Consider the following 20,116-nt stretch of genomic DNA (forward strand, 5'->3'; position numbering starts at 1 on the left):
TGTAATTGTACATAGTTGCAAAATATATTAATTAAAAACAATTAAAGTACATAAAAGTAGAGATTTTAAGCTTCAAAATGAGCTGAAGCAGAAGCATTTTTGATCATTTTTAAAGAAGTTATGACGCTTTGAATTTTGCCATTTTTTTATAAGTTTCTAGGTGTACTGATACTTTTGAGCGGTACTGTATATATATATATGTTTGCCCCAAGAGTGGCTACGAGTTATACATTTCAAGTTGGTCCCTTTCTGTGAGGCTTCTTTATTATTATTATTATTATTATTATTTTAAGTTTTACGCTACCGCTGCCCGGAAGAGTTACCAAAACTTGGCGATTATTCTGCCACAGCTCACGATACGGAAATCTCCACTATATTTCATCGATATGATGAAAGAAAGAGAGGAGGGGGAAAAAAAGATTTTCTAATATCCAATACTAAAAATAACTTTTTTAAAATTTAGTTGTGAGGACCCCTTGAGTCATGAAATTTTGCCCCTTGGCAAATGATCCGCTTGTGTCACCCTTACGCCGGTTGTGAATTTATAGAACAGTTTACTTCAACGCAAACATACGCAGTGCCTTGTATGGTTACAGTACCTCCTATATGAGCTGAATTATATTTACATAATTATAAGAAGCATAAGACTAATTAATATTTAAATTAAAGTTAAAATTTTAATGAACAATCGTATAATTTAAATATTTAAAATGGGAAACAAATTCCCAGGGAATGCAATCATAAATTATTTATTTTGATTTAATATTTATATTCAAGTAAAAGTTAAAATAAGAGCAATAAAGAAAAAAAATAAAGAGATGCTAAAATTTAATCACCCATTTTATATAAGCATATAAAAATTTTAAAAGCAATAAATGCCAAAGCGTGAATGCGAAAACTAGGGAAGCAAACTGAAGTGGCAAAGAAACAACACGCGCGCTTTTAAATTGATCCGAAGGGGGGAGGAAGAACAGTTTTGTAATGTAGTACATTGTTTATAACAAGATGGATTAATAAAGGATGAAGAGAAAAGGGGGATGCGAGGAAGATTGAAGTGCGCATGCGTTAAACGAGCCATACTCGCAAGGTTGTTGCATAATGTTAGATAGGTGCTGTTAAACCTCTTTCATATCATAACAACAACTCAGTTCCACACGTGGAATCCGAACAGTGAACAACCTTTTCTGCCCACCAGGAACTGATGATCTAATTGCCGGCGCATGTTTACCTCTTTTTACTCAATTCTCCACTGAAATCTTTTTCTTGAATTTTAAAGTTTAAAAATAAATATAGTTCATATGCTAAAAACATTGAGATTGATACCAACGATTGCACTTGAGGTAAATATTTTTTTATGATTAAATATCGTTATTTCTAATTTGGTTTTGACCGGCCGATATGAAATAAGTTTTGTTGCTATTATTATAATAATTTATTTTGTTTTTTTCTCTGATATTTTTGAAATAGTCTTCTTTTTATTTTCGGAATAAGAAGATTATTGCAAGGTATCAAAAAAATATAGTTCAAATTCTAAACAAAATATAGTTCATATGCTAAAAGCATTGAGATTGATACCAACGATTGCACATGAGATAAATATTTTTATGATGAAATATCTTCATTTCTGATTTGGTTTTGATCTCCGATATAAAATAAGTTTTGTTGCTAGTATTATAATAATTTATTTATTTATTTTAGATTTTAGCAATAATCTTCTTTTTATTTTCATAATTTTAAATCTTAAAAAAGTACTTTACAAAAACTCTAACTACTACGGATTCTCCTTAGTAACAGAAAAAATATTCTTAGTAGTGGCAAAGATTATGTATTTACATTTTAATAAATTAGAATTAAATATTTTTATTTCTAATTTAGTTTTGATCGCCGATATGAAATAAGTTGTTGCTATTTTTATAATAATTTCTTTCTTTCTTTTTTTTTTTTTTTGATATTTTGCAATGATCTTTTAATTTTCGGAATTTTAAATTTTAAAAATAAAATAGTTCACAGAGACTCTTAACTACTACGGATCCTCCGTAGTTAACAGAAAAAATATTCTTAGTAGTGGCAAAGATAATTTATTTATATTTCACTAAATTAGAATTAAATATCTTTATTTCTAATTTAGTTTTGATCGCCGATATGAAATAAGTTGTTGCTATTTTTACAATAATTTCTTTTGTTTTTATTGTCCTGATTTTTTTCAATAATCTTGTTTTCATTTTCGGAATAAGCAGATTATTACAAAATATCAAAAAATGTAGTTAAATTGCTTGATAAAATATAGTTCATACGCGAAAACATTACATTTGAGGTAAGTATTTTTATGATTAAGTAACTTTATTTCAGATTTAATTTTGATCGCCGATATGAAATATATTTTTGCTATTTTTATAATAATTTCTTGTTTTTTTCCCTGATATTTTGCAATAATCTTTTTATTTTCGGAATTTTAAATCTGAAAAAAATTAGTTCACAGAGACTCTAAACTACTATGGATTTTCCGTAGTTTCAGAAAAAAAATTCTTAGTGTTGGCAAAGATTATGTATTTATATTTTAATAAATTAGAATTAAAACAATTTTTTTCCTTCACTAAACATAAGTAGTTTAAATAAAAACATGTAAAAACATATAGACGAATGTTTAAGTTATAATATTTTTTTAAAAAAAAACATAATCTGTTTGTTTCAAAAACTTTAGATTTAGTTCACTAAAATTTAAAAAAATAGTTCGAAACTAAAGAGAATCCGTAATAGCTGAAAGTTCATGCGTTAAATGCCTTGAAATTGATATCAATAATTTACACTTACAGTAAATATTCTTTTATAAATATACCCCGGTTAAAAATGCCGTTTTTCGTTTTTTAATAATTATTTCTGTTTTTATCTGAAATATTAATGTATTCTTTTTTTTTTTTTACGGGGATATTTCCGTATCGTGATCTGTCACGCCAACTACAATCGCTAATGTGCCAAATAGATTTTAAACTTGCTAATTTTTTAAAAAAAAAACATGTAGATGTTTGCCGGCTACCAGTTATACCTTCCGCGTTGGTCTCTTTCTGTGACGTTTTTTTCCCTTAGTTTTTCGCGGGTTGGTGCCCGGAAGTTGCCAAGACTGGGCGATTCATTAAATTATTGAATATCGTTACTTAAAATTTTAATTTCATCCAAAAAATCTTATTCTATGTTTTAAAAAATATAGAATCGGGTTTAAAGTTATATTAATATCTAATATATTATTTTAGGTTATAATTTTATTCAGATCATATATAAAATTCATTTACTGTTTTATTTTTTTAAATAATTTGATTCATCATTATTTATACCTGATATTAAAGAAGTTTGAAATTTAAATTCTTCCAAATTATATTGCAATGCTTAACAAAATTAAAGCTTAAGTCATGGGGAAAATGGAACATCATCATTTAATAACAGATTTCTATATTTTGAAATTTGTTTTCTTCCAAAAAATTGTAACATCAAAAAAATGGAAACAAATTAACCTTCATTGTTTAATATGTATATTTTGAAATTTTGTTTTTTCAAAAATATAACATTTTAAAAAGAATGAAAAGAAATTTAGTGTTGTAGTTTAATATCTGTATATTCAAATTTTGTTTCTTTCGGATTGTAACTTTTTAAAAAGAATGGAAGCAAACTTACATTTTCAAAGTGATGTCTAATATTTTCAGTTAAAATTTAATCTAAAATTATAGCATTAAAAAAAGCTGAAGAAACAAATTTAATGTTATTAGTTTTATTATTGGATTAACTACAACATGTAGATAAAAAAATAATTTTAGAGGGTACATGTTTTACTTCATTTGAAATTGATCCGCATAAAAATACAGGATAAGAGTATTTATAATTCTTAAAACCTGGGGTGACGACGTTTTTCGTACCTTTAAAAATTGCAACTCAGTGCAAAATACACAAACAAAAATTAGTGGGAGAACTTATTTAAATAAATACAGGTTCCACGACCCTTAGTGACATTTCCTCTGCTTTTGTTTGTTTTATCTTGTTCTTATTCTTTTAGTTTTACGACATATGTAGTTAATTGCACCGTATAATTTTTCTTACTTTATATTGTAATCTTGTATTGTTTAATTTGTATCTTATGTTTGGCTGCAGTATAACCGAATCTAATTGTTGTGCATTTGTACTGAAAATAAAAAAGTGGAATTGTGAATTAGTGTTGAGGAGCTAAAAACATAAATGCGGGGGGAGCTCAAATATTTCATGTACTGAAATGTTAAGTTGCTGAAACTTAATAAGTTTTCCTAAATCATAATGTATTGGTATAGCTTTTGAAAGTTTTGTAACATATGTATTACGTGTACATTTGAGAATTTAGAAAATGTATTTTTAAATAAGAAAAATAATTGGAATTTTGAATTATGTCACTTTACTTCATTTATGCTATAGCGCAGCTACAAATATTGGGGGAGGGGAAGAAGTATTTCAATTTTGTGCTGGATGGAGATTTTATTTTATTTTAGAACCGGCGTTGAACAGCCGACCCAATTTTGGGTTTACGACAACCAATATTCAACCCCGTAGCCTTATAAGTTTGAACCCAATCCGGAAGACAAGGGAACTCCTGGATAAAGTTGGGGTAATTTTGCCTTCGTGGAGGACTTTTTCCGCATTTACATTACATGGAAAGGAAAATCACGAACACCTCCCACCGTTAGCCCGACGGTAAGGGGACTCTAACCCATGATCCGTCTACCATTGAGGATACTTTACGTCAGCACTGTGGTCAGTGTGAGGCGGGTGCCGGGATGCTTATCGACCATGCATGGCTGGGACTCGAACCCGGTTCACCTCATTGGAAGGCGAGCGCTCTATCCCCCAAGCCACCGCGGCTCGCTAAGTGCAAGATTGAATCAGTTATTCATATCTGGTTTAAAAAAAACAGATGCATAAAGTGTTCGCTGAAGATTATTACAATATCTGCAGATAATATCAAAGTTTTATTCTTTATCGTTAAAAAGCAAACAAACAAATGGGAAATATTTCTGTGACTGCATTTTAAAACATCTGAAAACGCAAAGAACTGGCCGTGAAGATTTTTTTTTTTTTTAATTTTACTTGATTACAGATTTATCTCTTTGGGGATTTATCCCTTTTTTTTGGATCATTGTATAATATTCAACTTAAATATCAACAATTTAAAAACTATCAAAATTTTTTAAGGATCTTATATTTGTAAATGAAGCAATAAGCTGAATTTGTAAGAAAACAATCGCTACCTGACTGTGTTGAGGTCGCGGACAAATTTGGATTTATGAAAATAGTGCTGCATATTCATTCCGTAAATTGTACTTTGAAGTCTTTCACGTTTTGTTTAGGTAAATAAATACGGGCCGCACTGCTACCAACCACCTTAGCCTCTTCAGACTTATTTTGAAATTGCAATTGCTTTCATTCAATTCAGTTTATAATATAGTTTGTATTTAGCAAAATTAAATCGCTTCAGGCATTTGTTCCAAATTGCTCCGTAACGGAGAATCTGTTGTAGTATCTTCCTTTTCGAATTTGAAAATACCTTCCCTTAAAAGTGATATTTACAACACTTTCATTCGCTCAGCGTTTTGAAGTAACTAAAAAAAAAGAAAAATTCTCCGAAAATATCGGCTGCATTTTCGTTTTTCAGTCTTATCTCTTTTTGCTGCAGTTTGTTTTTAATGATTGTTGCAACTTAGTATATCATTTGTTTAACCACTGGTCATGGTCATTTGAAGGTGTAATCATTCGTCTTACCTCAAAATATATTTTGAATAAAAACTTGAAATTTTTAATATCGTAAAACAATTTGGAAGGTGTTCGATTACACAAAATATCATTTGAATAAAAACTTGAAGAAAAAAAAAACTAGTATCGCAAAATCAATACACCGTTTGAAGGTGTACATCATTCGTCATACCTCAAAATATCTTTTCAATAAAAACTTTAAAAAATTTAATATCGCAAAATGATTTGAAGATGTTTCATGGTAAATAATATCTTTTGAATTAAAACTTGAAAAAAAAACTAGTATCGCAAAATCAACTGACCATTTTAAAGTGTCATAATTTGTCGTACCGCAATATGAATAAAAACTTGAAAAATTTAAGGTCGCAAAATCAATACATTATTTCGAGGGTGATTGATTTCATTGCACTAAGTTTCTTTTGAATAAAAACTTGAAGAAAAAAAAATTTGCATCGCAAAATCAATACATTATTTGAAGGGGTTTATCAAAAACTCAAAATATTATTATTAAAATGAAAAGCTGGAAATTCCTACGCAGCACAAAATTAAATAATTTTAATTGTGAAAGAAGAAAGGAAAAAAGCATGCTCAATAACTTTTTGTAAAGTAATTTGAATGAGCGAATCCAAAAGGTTCATTGGCATTTTGTTTTTCTTAATTCCTCCTTATTTATCCTCTTCTTTTCTTTCTCGATGATTTCATTACCGAAAACTCTTTTAAAAAACGCAACTCTTGATCTCTGGGTTACCTGATTTGCTGCACTTGCTCGCTCAGCCTTGGCCCCGTTTTCTCTCTTTTTTTCGCTTATGTTTAACTTTCCCCATGACATGTTTTATTATTTTCGTTTTTTTTTTTAACTTCCTACTCCGCTGCTGCCGATTTGAGCAGTTTTTGTTTATAAATTTAATTCACTTCTCTTCTTCTTCGCTTTTTTTTTCTTCTTCTTAAAAATTCGTTCACGGTCGTTCATTCCTCCTTTTTACTTGTGAGGGACATTTATAGACGTAATTATCCATTTTATCAAGCCTTCGACTAGGATGTGCCAAACGACACAAATAGATATTGAGAAATTCTTAAACCTTGGAAGAAAATAATGATCTGTGTGTTTCAATTGCTAATGGGGTAATACTTGAGTTGTAATCGAAACCTACAAGACTTACGAAGCATTTGAATGAAGAAATATTTTGAAAGGAATAAGGATATATTATTTCATTGAAAATTCATTTGAACATTCTATAAATATAAAAGCTTTATAGTACAATGTAAAAATTTATTAGAACAATTTATAGAAAAGTGTATTATAATAGAGATTTACAACTTAGAGCAATATATAAAATCTTGATAAAACAATGCGAAAATATGTTTAAATTTATTCAAACATTATAATAGAACAGTCTATTAGCACACTATGTAAAGAACCATATTAGAACAGTAGATTATTCGAATAATTAATAGAAAGTTGATGTTATGATATACTACTTAGAAAGTTGTAAATTCTTTAAAGGAATTGAAAGCTGAACTTTCTAGACTTTTAATAACCTAGATCCAAAGTTTTTATTATAAGGAAAGGTCGTGAACTACTCTACGGTCTATTAATACTAGTCTATTAATTGACTATTTTTAATGTTGTAAATTTTAAGAAAAGTTTTAAGTTACTCGCGTTTGATTTTTAAAAAAAATACAATTTGCTCGTTCAGATTGGACAAAATGAACCATGAACAATAATTGAAATAATGCGCATACAGAATAAGAGTTTTAATTAAAGTAATATTTATACAATAAATTAAAAGATTCAAATGATAGGTCATTACAATCAGTGTATATTTACAGGCATCAGTTTTATCATTTAAAACGAGTAATTCATATTTTATTGCCTTTTTAACGTAACAAATCTGTTTGACATCTTTTTCCGATTCTGCGCAATATTGCAAAAACACTATCGTCTTACCGAAAAACTAAAATTTAATATGGCATTTAATCTGAAATCTATCAAAAATTAGATCTCGCATCTCACATAAAATCCTATATTTAAGCTTTCATCTAACCTAAAATTTGATCCAGAAGCCAACCTATTTTAAGTTTGATCTTGCATCTAACCTAAAATTCGATCTAGTATCTAACCTAAATTCGAAAGTTTGATCTTGCATCTAAACTCAAATTTGATCTAGTATCTAATGTAAAATTTGATCAAGGATTTCTATTAAAATTAGATCTTAAATGCAAGTGAATCGCGCACCAAAGAAAAAATAGCAGATCAATGAATTACCACATTTATTATTTAGGCGCAAGCAGCATTTTATATGTCTTATATTAATAAAAATATATGAAATAAATATGCGAAATCACTAAAATGTATTAAAAAATAGATATACATTAGTCATTAAACATATATTTATTTCAATGTTTAAATCACTCTTTAATCTATGATTATAACAATAAAATAATTTAGAATGCAAGATTCAAATATAAATGTTTTAGACGAACTTATTTTCCTCTTAATTCAAAGTTAACAAAATTATTAAATTCATAATAGACTTCTTCACGGTTTAACTGCCATTATAATTATAATTAGAGCGGAACGATAATTCATTAAGATGGAATTTAAAATACAGTTTATCTATTTTTACATCACGATCAATGAACGTTTATACGAACGTTAATCTTCTTCATTTTCAACAACTAATTAACTGAATCCAACTAAAAAAGAACTTGATAAACTTTATGGTTCACAAACTTATTCCTATTTTATGGCGCTTATCATCTCATCGGCTTGTTGAAAAACGCACTGAATCGTTTCTTAAATTGAAAATTTTGGCCTCTTGATTTATTAGTGCAAAAGTTAAATATTAAAATGTTATATTATTATAAAATTTTATATGATAAATTTTAAAGGGGCAATTATGAAAAATAGTTAAAATATTTAAAATTTCTCGAGTTACGAAAGAGCATATAAAATGGAGAGCTCCAAATTTATAAATTATTAATGCTAAAGTCGGAAAGTATATTAAAAGGGGTAAAGGAGAAATTGACGGGTTCATCACTAAATAATTTATATCGAAAACGAACGCTACACAAAATTTCTCTTTCAAAAAATAAAAGTCATTAATTCATAATTAGATTTAGTTAATAGACATGGTTTAATTTTTTTTCACATAAAACTGAACCTTATAATACCAATACGAAACAACGATTTTTTTTCACAATAATAAATCTTTAACAAAAAAAACGGTACGTAAACCTTTTTTTTTAATAGGAAATTATCGGATGATCTAAAACAACCGATTGGTTATTGTTTGTGATTTCTCACAAAACAGGTCATGGTATGCCATAATATTAAAGATAAAAATAATGCAACCCCCCTTTTTTTAATAAATGCATGCATATATATATAATACAAAGTTAAAAACTACATGGACCTAATATATGATCAAAATATCAGCACGAGGGGGTTAAAATATTCGTTTACGTTTTCATTCTCCATTTTCGCAAAAATAGTTTCTGCTTATCTAAAAAAACTCTTCGCATTATAAAAAGAGCATCAATAAAAAAATTTCTGAAGTTAAAGAATAAAAATAGCATTTAAAAATTAAACATAGTGCAATTCTAAAAGAAAAATAATTGATTTAAAAACTTAGTTGCGAATCATTATTTCCTTCTTGAATTTCGTAATTTTCGTCTTAGATTTCGTTTTAGAATTGTTTTTGAAAAATTACTATATCCACTCAATAATTGAAATATCAACACCAGGAGAATAAAATATAGATTTACGTTGTAATCTGTTTTCTTTTTCTTAAATATGATACATAAAGAGAATCAACACAAAAAATTTAATTTATGTATGATATAAAAACCTAAAGATTGTTCTAACTTCACCCACAGCCAAACAAATAATACAAACGTAAAGTATGTTTATAATAGTATCAAAGTTTAGATATGTTTCAGGTATAACATAATACGTATAATTTAACATCATAACAGCGTACCATCGCAGAAGTTGTTAAATATCTGTTCTCTTTGTCTTCTTTTTTTTTAAAAAAAAAAAAAAAAAAAAGTAAATATGAAAATAAGTTCCAAACAGAAAAAAAACAATAAAAATGTTGACATAAAATCTAAAAATTAAATGTTAAGTTATTATAGAAGAAGAATAAAACGCAATTGTTGATTTAAAATTGCATTTCATAAAATGTTCACAGAAAATTACGAATTGTTTCGACTTACTCTATAATCTAAATAACATCGAGATTAATGTTAAACTGTCCATTTACGTCATATTCTTTATTTTCGTAAAAATGGCAAAACGTATTTAAAAAATTTAACCTACGGTGCTATAAATGTGTGATAAATAGAATGATAATCTTAACATGTTAAGGCCGATTGGTTTTAAATTTCGCCATTTATCAAAATAAACGTTAATCGTTCATTGTACTAGTAGGAGAATATCAGTGCGGTTCAAGGCGAATTTTTATAAAAAGCCTTAAACTGGGTTAAATAGGTCAGTGGAAGCATAAATAATTAAAACAAACCGATTATAAGAGTAATCTTCCCCCTTGTAATGTGTAAGTAGTGAAAGTGCAACAACCGCATCCGTTGCCAAAGATAAAAACGAAATAGAAAAAAACACTGGTGAAGTGAGGGCCGTTTCTTCCGCATTAGTAAGGCGCTGGTGTTATCGTCTGTGTTGGAACTTGGCGATGTTATTTGGCGAACTATTAATAATACTCGAGGTCACGTGGTGAAAGAAAAACGGTGTGATCATTTTCATCTCACCGCATAACGTAAAAGTTGTAGAATCAATTTGAGTCGAAATTTATCTTACTCTGTGGTTACCATCTTTTATTTTGGACTTCATCTTTTTACTGAACTTTCACTTTTTTTTAGCATCATTCGTTTTTGTTGGTGTGTGTTTTTGTTAGACTATCTACTGCTTTTTTTTGTTTATATTTACTATTCTTGGATTATTGGTTATAGTGCATGCATTTATACATATTTGACAACATGGGCGAAAAACATATCTAAGGATTATAAAGTGAGTGTTTTAAATAATATATTTTTATATTTTAATTAAGAAAAATTTAACCTTTTTATTTCATTTACATATAAAATGTTAAATTAATGAAAAACGAAATTTTTAATAAATTCCTTTTTTATAATAAAATATTTTAGTAAAATTTATGATTTTTTTTTTTAATTAACCGTATTTTTTTTTTTTTTTTTTTTTATAAATCCAATTTGGAAGAGTATTATTATAAATTTAAAAAATTTGACTCCGCATACTTTTTAGTACTATCAATCTAATTATAATATATATCATAATACCTTGTTTCCATTGTACTTTTTTAAGTAAAAATGAAACTATAATTTAATGTTTCTTAATTAAAAGATATTATTAATAAAATATTTAAGTAAAATTTTATGATTTTTCTTAGTTGATGCTTCTTTTTTAATTTATTTCTTCATTTTTAATTAATACAAGTTGGCATTTTAAAATTAAATTAGAAGTAGTTTTTATTAGCTATATCATTATAAGCTATAAATCATCTAATAAATTCAGTAATCATTTATAATTTGAGACAGTTTTTTATTTTAGTATTTATAATAAAATTATTTATTTGATGTTGCACTGAAGATTTCGTTTAATAACTGTAAATGCATAATGTAATAATTTTTATCAATAGTGTTTGTATCTTATTGATTTATCAACATTTCCTGCAGATGCATTCTTTTGACTATAAATGTATAGTCTAGTTATTTCTGTTAGGTGATTACATTTCTTAGATTTATCAATATTTATTCTTTTAATTAGCTGCTTTCTTTGGACTGTAAATGTTTCTAATTAATTTTCAAATCTCCAATAAATATTATTTCAAAATAAATTAAATTGTATAATTAAATTAAATAATTGATTGAAATAAATAAATAAAATTAAAAAGTCAATACGTTTTTAGAAATGAATAGCTTATGTAAAATATTCTTGCGATAAAATTAAAGTTTAATTAAAACTACATTTTTAAAAAAAATTTATTTAATAAATTATTATGATTAAATATAATGTCACAACATAAGATTATAAATATGTATTTAAATATCTAAGTGAAGATAGTTTGAAAAAAAGTTCTTGTTTCTAAATATTTCTTGCGCGATTTATTTTAAATTTTCATAACATTTCTTATTTATTCAGTTTATTTTTATGTTAAAACTTATTATATCTGCTTATTTATGATTATAAATGTTCATTTGAAGAAATAATTGTTTGTATAATTTGGAGATAAAAGTGTATTCGTCTTCTATATAACGAGTATAGAATAATTAGTTTTATTTTTTAATTTGATTTTTTTTTTTTTTTTTTTTTTTTTTTTTTTTTTTTTTTTTTTTTTTTGTAATCCAATATTTCCGATTCCAGTTGAATATTTTGTTCATTAATGAAATGCTCAACATAATCATAATAAAAGTGTTTTTGCTTTTTTATGTTTATGATATAAAAAATAGTAAATATAGGAAAAAATAATTTTTTAATGATTTGAAGAACTATGAACGTTAAATATATAATTCGAACTTTTTTTCAATTTATCCATTTTACTTTCTTTTGTCTATTTTTATTTTTAATTATTAGTTTAAAATTGAGGAAACATTTTTAAATAGTTTTTTATTTAAATAAAGTTGGATTATTATTTACTGACCACTTAACTTTTCCGCAATAGTAATTATAACAGTAAGTTTTCGTTTAATGATGATAAATTTCATTATGACAGGTATAGTACCTGATAAAAAACATGTACTTTTATAATTAAATATATTCTAATTTTTTTTACATAAAAAAATTGCTGGTCATAATGTTAGATGCACCCTTTTGACTGTGATAGCGTATTAGAGTAAACAGAACAACTACCTGTGACAGATTAAAACTTGCTCTCTTATTTTCATTTCTTGCATCATAACTTTGAATCATCTCTGTTCAAAAAATTGTTTTGATATGTGTATATTCCCTTCATTATTAAAATGAAACTATTTTCAAATGTTCTAGCAATAATCGATTTAATTATTGTTATGAAATTGAAATAAAAATGAAAAAAATAATGAAATAGAATATCAGACAATTATCTCGTCGAACAGCGCAACAATTGTTCTTTCTTTAATATAATCAAATACGTTTATTCTTATGAACTTAGCGCATAGCAACTCTTCTCAAAGTATTTACAAATATTTACATTATATATATGTATATATTTGCTTTCAAAACCAATATATAATTTTTTTAATTTATTGGTTATTAATTATATTTTGAATTGTTCGTTGTTATTACTTTGTGTACATTAAGAGAGCACCCACTTACATTTTTCATGTACAATTATTAAAAAAGCACAATTAATTAATTATTATTATTGTAATTGTTTTGTGTGTAGTTATAACATTATACTTACTGTTGTTAAAAATATTAACCGTATTTTTGTTGTCAAAAATACTATTTTCAATCAATCTGAAGAATTCGTGTAATATTACTGCCGTGTGCATAAACTAGTATTAGAGATTAGAATAAATAAATTATTAATTCTAAATGTCTTTTTTCAACTTTCCCATCTTTCTCCGAAATGTCTCCAGAATTTCGAAGTCCCCTGCGCGGAAATTCTCCCTTTATACACTACCGTTTCTCGTTTATTGATCAAGAGGAGTTTTTGAAGAAATGAGCATGCAATGTTAAACAAACGTTGCCGTTCCTGAAACTTTAAAATCTAATATAATTTCAAAGTAAATTAAAATTTGAATTTCATTTTAATGTTGCGGGAAAAAATTTTAAATTTTTTAATTTAATAATTTTGATGCATTTTTTTAAAATTTTAATATTTTCTTTAAAAGTAAATATTTTATTCAAAGTGTTCATTTAATAAATATTTTTTTAAAAATGTCATTCAATTTTTATATTCTTTTTATTTAATTTTTTTTACTCTTCTATTTTAATGAGTGTTTAATCAAAAAATAGTATTAAGTTTTGGATAAAGAAACACGATCTTATTCGATAGAATATGCTTATTTATGAAATGTTTTGTTCAAGAGGGTTCACATAGAGGCACGGTGGCGCAAAGTAGAGTGCTGCCCTCCCTTTAAAGTGACCCTTTGACCACAGTGATGACGTAAAATATCTTCAGTGTTCTTATCGGGATTATGGGTTAGAGTTCTTTTGCCAATGGGTTAACCACGGGAGTTTTTCTTCGCCGCATAACGTAAATGCGAGTTAGTTTCATCGAAAAAATTTCACCACTTTAGGCTAGTTTGTCCCAATTCTTCATCCAAAAGTTCCCTTTTTCTTTTGGGCTGAGTTAAAAAAAAAAAACAAGGCTACGGAGTTGAAAATTGATAGACTTAAACCCAAATTTGGGTCGGCTGTTCAACGCTGGTTATAAAATAAAATACATGTAAAAGGATTAAAAAAATAATAGAATAAAATGAATAATTTTGTTCACACAGTGTAGGATAAAAAAAAATATTTTAATATCGTTAACCAAAATTCACTTTAATCCATAAGCAGGGTTCTGTCCAGATTTATAAAATATATTATAATAACGAAGTTTTTCACGGAGTTGCATTCTTTAACCTAATGAATTAATGACATCATGTCAACTCTAAATATTTAAAAGAAAATTTTTTTGATTTATCCATATTTAAAATGAAAATTGCAAAGTAAAATGTTTTGTTAAGGGTTCATTTTTTACGATAAAATGGTTCTTTATTATTTAAAAAAAATAACATATTTTATTAAGAGTTAGTTTTTATGGTTCCCCGTTTGAGCCGCTGAATAGAACATCTATCTTAACACAATATTTCAGAATTATTTTGCATTATTTCCTTTTAACTATTAATATTTCCTTTTCTGAAGCTTAATTGAACTTGTTTTAAAAAAGTAGCGTTTTTCTAAATATGCACATTTTATTGAAAATAAACATTCAATAAAATCTCATTAATATAATTTCCGTAGGTATGCAACATTTTTTTTTCTTTCATAGAGATTATTTCAATTTTTTTTTTCAAAATTAATAAAGTACTTGATATTTACTAGTATTATTTTTTTTTATTAATCATGCTATGTTGTATTGATTAATCGCTGCATTTTGACATTCTGAAAATCGCTCTGGTGTTTCATGAAAAGCAATTGTACAACTCTGTCAAATACTGGGTTTCATATTTATAAGGAAAATTTTTTTTGATAGTCTCTAGTTAGTCATTATATTTTTACTATATCAAAAGTACTGCAAGTATAACTGCGAATATGCTGAACTTTTGTAAACTACTAATGAAAACAACTTATGAATGAATATATTATCTACTTTTATCAAATATATACAGTTCCATGCGTCCTATTTGGGGGAAACATGTTATAAAGTCATATTTTATGTTTAAAAAAAAGAAGTTTACTCTAGTGTAAATTTTTAATTATACATTTTTTTAAAAATTTCAGATCGTTAATTGATCTCATGATGATGATAACTGCCAACGACTCAACCGGAAGCAAGCACAGAATACAGGATTTGCGTCCCAACTCCCCACCCTATTCTCCTCCGCTTTCAAACTCTGGTCATCCTCATTACTCACCACTAAGTCCAGGCAGCAACAGCATGTCTCCAAATCCCTACCAGTCACCCAATTCTGACAGCGGCAGGCCTATCTGGTCGAACAACATGGAAGCACCCGTAGACCTGACGGCAGCATTAAAGGGTAATAAGGAGATCTTTCCAGCCCGCAAACAGCGCGAATTCATACCTGACAACAAAAAAGACGAGAGCTATTGGGACAGGCGTCGACGTAATAACGAAGCCGCAAAAAGATCTCGTGAAAAACGTAGGTTGAATGACATGGTTCTGGAGACAAGAATGTTGGAGCTGACCAAAGAAAATACTCTTCTTCGAGCAGAGCTGACCGCTATTAGAGAGAAATTTTCTCTACCACCCACGCCTATTGTGAATTCTGAACAATTGCATCTTCATATACCTTGTCCTCAAATCGATGTTCGTAGTCGACGTAGTAAGCTTCTCACTACTCTTTTACCGAACGGATCTCCCCTTCAGCCGGAATCTGGAATGTTACCCCATGGTATGAACCATTCTCCTGGTGCTCATGCTCCAGATCACTCCATGCACCACATGATGTCTCATTTGCATGCCATGGATCACGCGCAGTGGCAGGAAGCTCACGAAAATGCCATGAAGGAATCGCATCACCAGGCAATGCTGCTGAAGAACCATCAGCAACAGCAGCAACTTCATCAGCATGTCATCAATCGCCTGACATCCAATAATGGAATGGCACCCGGTGAGTACGATTATCGTGGCAATCTCAACGTCCGCAGTCCTCCTCAAGAGGTGCCATCCCCCACATCGGCATCACCCCATCACGATGAATCTAGCTCCTGGTCATCCACTGAAGAACCCATTCACGCCAGGCCCGTTTCACCACAGCATTGTTTACCTCACAAGTTGCGTCACAAATCTTTAATCAGCGACAAAGATGCCTTTATACAGGTACCTTCCTATCCAGATAGTGGACGAAGTAGTGGAAGAGATGACACCTCCTCAGACGGTGATAGTGGTGGCAAGGAAAGCCCTGTCCCCAATTCAGACAGTCCTCAAAATTCGGAAGAACCGCCGCGCAAAGTGGCAAGGCTCTCCAGGAGGGGTAAAGGAATGGGTGCAGAACTGCAAGTTGAGAACTTACACTTGAGATTTGAACTGAAAAAACTCGCCTCTGAAGTTGCTGGGCTAAAAGACATGTTGCTGTGCAACAGGCCACCCTCACTCGAACTTCAAACCCCCATTGAACCCACCACACCACCTCATAGCAATCGAACCTCACCCAATATCATCGAACCCTACGATGCAGTGAGCAAATGAACATTTATGCATAGAGTGATACATTAAAACGGTGCACAGCTGTGGTCATTACAATAAAACTCTCCTCGTAATCATAGGTGCTGCATTAATCAAAGCATTTTTTTTCTCTCGTTATAAATCAGTTAAAAACTTTGCATTTGTAATCAAATCATTCCTAAATGAATCACACACATACACTGAGCTTTTGAGTTCCTTTCAATTTTCAGTTCTTTTTTATATTTAAAAATGCTGCACTTCTACAACTTTGGAATCATTTGTACTTCTTTTCAAGAAAACCCCTCTCTTGATATGATGTGCCAAAAAAAACATAATATTCTAAAATGATTGTAATTGATTGAGGGATGGCATTTATGCTACCCTTTTTTCGATTCGTTTGATGGTTTAATAAACAAAAATATCTTATGAACAATCCTGAATATTAAAATAATAATTTTAACTTAGTATTAATTTTAAAATTTTTAAGTTTCTTTCTTATGATGCTTATACGCATTAACTTATTTTGTAGATCAAAGTTTGGATTTACCCTATTCATCCCAAGTGTTTTGTTAATTTTTTTTTTCTTGGGTCGAATTTGGTTTATCCCGAATAAATTCAGGATTGTTATAATTCAAAATGTGAAAAATAGTTTTCTTTGTTATAATTTAATTTGTTGAGCTATTAAGATCTAAGAATCACTGTAAGAGCGTTAATATGAACTCATTCTGAGCACTGCCGAACGTCTAGTTGAATCCAACTTGCTCAAGCGCTTCATTTTCACGAGCTTCAATTATTTATTAACGTGAGAATAGCAGTTGATGTAAAACTTGTACAATTTTTATGAAGTTTTGTGAAAACTGCGCCAAGGGAGCAAATATTTGTCGCCAAGTATTTGTCTTTTTCGTGAGAATTTGATATCAGTCGTTTTAACAATTCAGATGATTAAAGTTTCAATATTTGAAAGACCGTTAGTATATGACTATAATAGTTCTTAACTTATTTTATAATGAAACGTATTATATCAATCAAAGTGTAATAGTTAGCTGGTTGTATGCGTTCGTTTTAGCATATAGAATACTAGTATTGAATAATATATAAATTTTTCTCTTTTAAAACATAATTTATTTCATTCTTTTTAATGAACCTTTTAGTATGTAGATAGCCATAAAATATTTACTATGTTTCATTTTTATGAAAATTGTTACAGATTTCACAGTTTAAACTCTTAAAATATATAGTTGTAGAAGAAATATTTATGTGTAAATATGTATTGTAAACAGTGTTTTCATGGAAAGATTTAATGACTCAGATTCACCCGAAATTATTGTGATTTTAAAAAAAGCCAGATTGTTTTGGCTATTTATTAATTTCATTTCTGAAATTAGATTCTCAGAGACTAACGACCCAATATGCCATTTATAAATTTTAACTGCAATGATAAAAATTTTAATAAAACTGAAATATATAATAAAAGTTACTTTTAAAGAATGAACTATGCTACTATAAATTAATTGATTTGCTTATAACTAAACAAATATAGTGGGTCTTTTCGAAACTAAATTGTGTTCATATATTATCAATTAATCTATTGAAATAAAATAAAATTTGATACAAGTAGTAATAGATTTTAGATTCGAATCTATTATTTTACATAATCTGAAGACAGAATAAAAAAAATAATTATTTTTAAAAATTCACTTGCCGCATGACTTTTTAAAAAGTTAAAATATTTTTAAAATATATTTAGCACGACCTTTTAAAAAAACTATTTTTAACTTTTTTAAAACTGATTGCTCAATTAGAGGTTTGGACAAAAAGGAGCTTCTTTCTATACGTAAATAAAAGAAAATAAGTATAAATTTTTATAAAATGACTTTTTGTAAAGGAAAGTAATTAGAACAGATTTTTAAAAAAAATACTTAAAGCTTGGTTATATAAAATAGTTTGAATTCTAATTAAATTATTTATTTGTCGACTTGAAACTTAGATTGTTCATTGTGAGACTATATGTTTAATATTTATTTAATGCTGTCATCGTCTAGTCTAGAGAAGTTTTAAGTAAAATGATGAATTTGTATTTCAAGTGGTCTATATACATGTGTGTGTGTGTGTTCCCTCTTTCTTATGGAGTGTTCTTGTTAAACGTGTGTGTCTTAGTTTCCTCATGAAAATTAAAAATCTGTTTTCTTGTTTTGTTACATTTCATCTATTCTGTGAATCCTATGTTGAGTATAATAAAGTATTTTATCAATGTTAAATTATGCTGTCTTCAATTGTGTGTCTGACATTAAAAAGATTATCATCTAAAAACTTTTTCGTTTATGAACAGTTTAGAGAAAAAAAATTAAGATCTAGCGATAAAATTCTAATTCTATAAATACTGTGCTTGTAGTTAGTAAGTCTACACCCGGATGCGGGAATACATATTATGGAACTTAGAACTCTCTTGGAGCTTTTAAATGATTGAATTTTGGCTACCGATTATTGGGTGAAGATGTTTGTTCCGCGCCAGCGCAATAACGGCCCTTCTCTGCAAGCAAACAAAAAACAGCGGATAAACGCTGATCGCTAAAATAATATTTTAGAAATTGTGTTCCAAGTACAATAGTGTTTAATCTTCAATAAAAAGAATTAGTTTCTTTCTATAATTGTTATTCAGTGAAGAGCGAATTATCAAACAGCGAAGAACTCTGATCGTTAAAATAATATTTTAGAAATTGTTTTCAAATGCAATCGTAGTGTTGTTTTACCTTCATTAAAAAGAATAAGTTTTTTTAATAATTATTATCCTAAGTTTTATATTAATCCCACAAAAATTGATTCCGATTAGTGTATAAACCTTATACAACAGGGGTTTCCAACTTACATGAGGCCGGGGGCCGCAATTAAAAACACCAGTCAAATGGTGGACCACAACTTAATCAAAATTTTATATAGGACTCTTTTTATGTTTGAAGGAACATTAAATATTACTGTCAGATTTTTATCAAGTTGTTCAAAACAAAAGTATTGAATTACAAATTAAAATAAGAAGTAGATTTTTAAAAATATTTAATTGTATATTCAAAATTTCTGACTACAATAACTTAAATGTGCATCTATGTATTAAACAATTAATGTGCAAAAGATATCTAATTGTTAAGATATAAAACTTCAAAGTATTTAAAACTCATATAGATTTTCTTCGAAAATTGTCCGCAAAAAAATGACAACTAATATATTTTGGTTCGCGGGCCGTCAGTTGATAACCACTGTTATACAACATCGAAAGATTAAAAATAGCATTAAAAATCCAATACTGCACCAAAACATTAGCCAAATGATTAATAAAACACAAAAGATGGAGTAAATAACGAGTGAAATATTCTGCGCTTTATTAGCAAATCATATTTAAGCAAATAAAAACATTAGAGTGATCGAAAAAATAACTTATTAACCTTTTCCCTACGGCGCATGATCGCTCTTTCTATTCTGGAACATCAGTGGTACCAGTAGTAAAC

At 28.1% G+C, this 20,116-nt stretch overlaps 1 protein-coding gene across 2 annotated transcripts; it reads left to right on the forward strand.

Moving 5' to 3' along the window:
- Positions 1–1,030: 1,030 nt before the first annotated feature.
- Positions 1,031–18,874, forward strand: LOC107441647 (nuclear factor interleukin-3-regulated vrille). Of its 2 annotated transcripts, none has more exons than XM_016054988.3 (2): positions 1,031–1,340; positions 15,212–18,874. In XM_016054988.3, exon 2 carries the CDS (start codon positions 15,228–15,230, stop codon positions 16,638–16,640), a length of 1,413 nt encoding a protein of 470 aa, XP_015910474.1. In that variant the 5' UTR covers positions 1,031–1,340; positions 15,212–15,227; the 3' UTR covers positions 16,641–18,874. The 2 variants fall into 2 exon arrangements, with proteins under 2 accessions (XP_015910474.1, XP_015910475.1); XM_016054989.3 differs by lacking the exon at positions 1,031–1,340 and adding an exon at positions 10,513–10,789.
- The last annotated feature ends 1,242 nt before the right edge of the window (positions 18,875–20,116 follow it).

This window comes from Parasteatoda tepidariorum, chromosome 1, assembly GCF_043381705.1.
Source record: "Parasteatoda tepidariorum isolate YZ-2023 chromosome 1, CAS_Ptep_4.0, whole genome shotgun sequence".
In the NCBI taxonomy this organism is placed as follows: domain Eukaryota; kingdom Metazoa; phylum Arthropoda; class Arachnida; order Araneae; family Theridiidae; genus Parasteatoda; species Parasteatoda tepidariorum.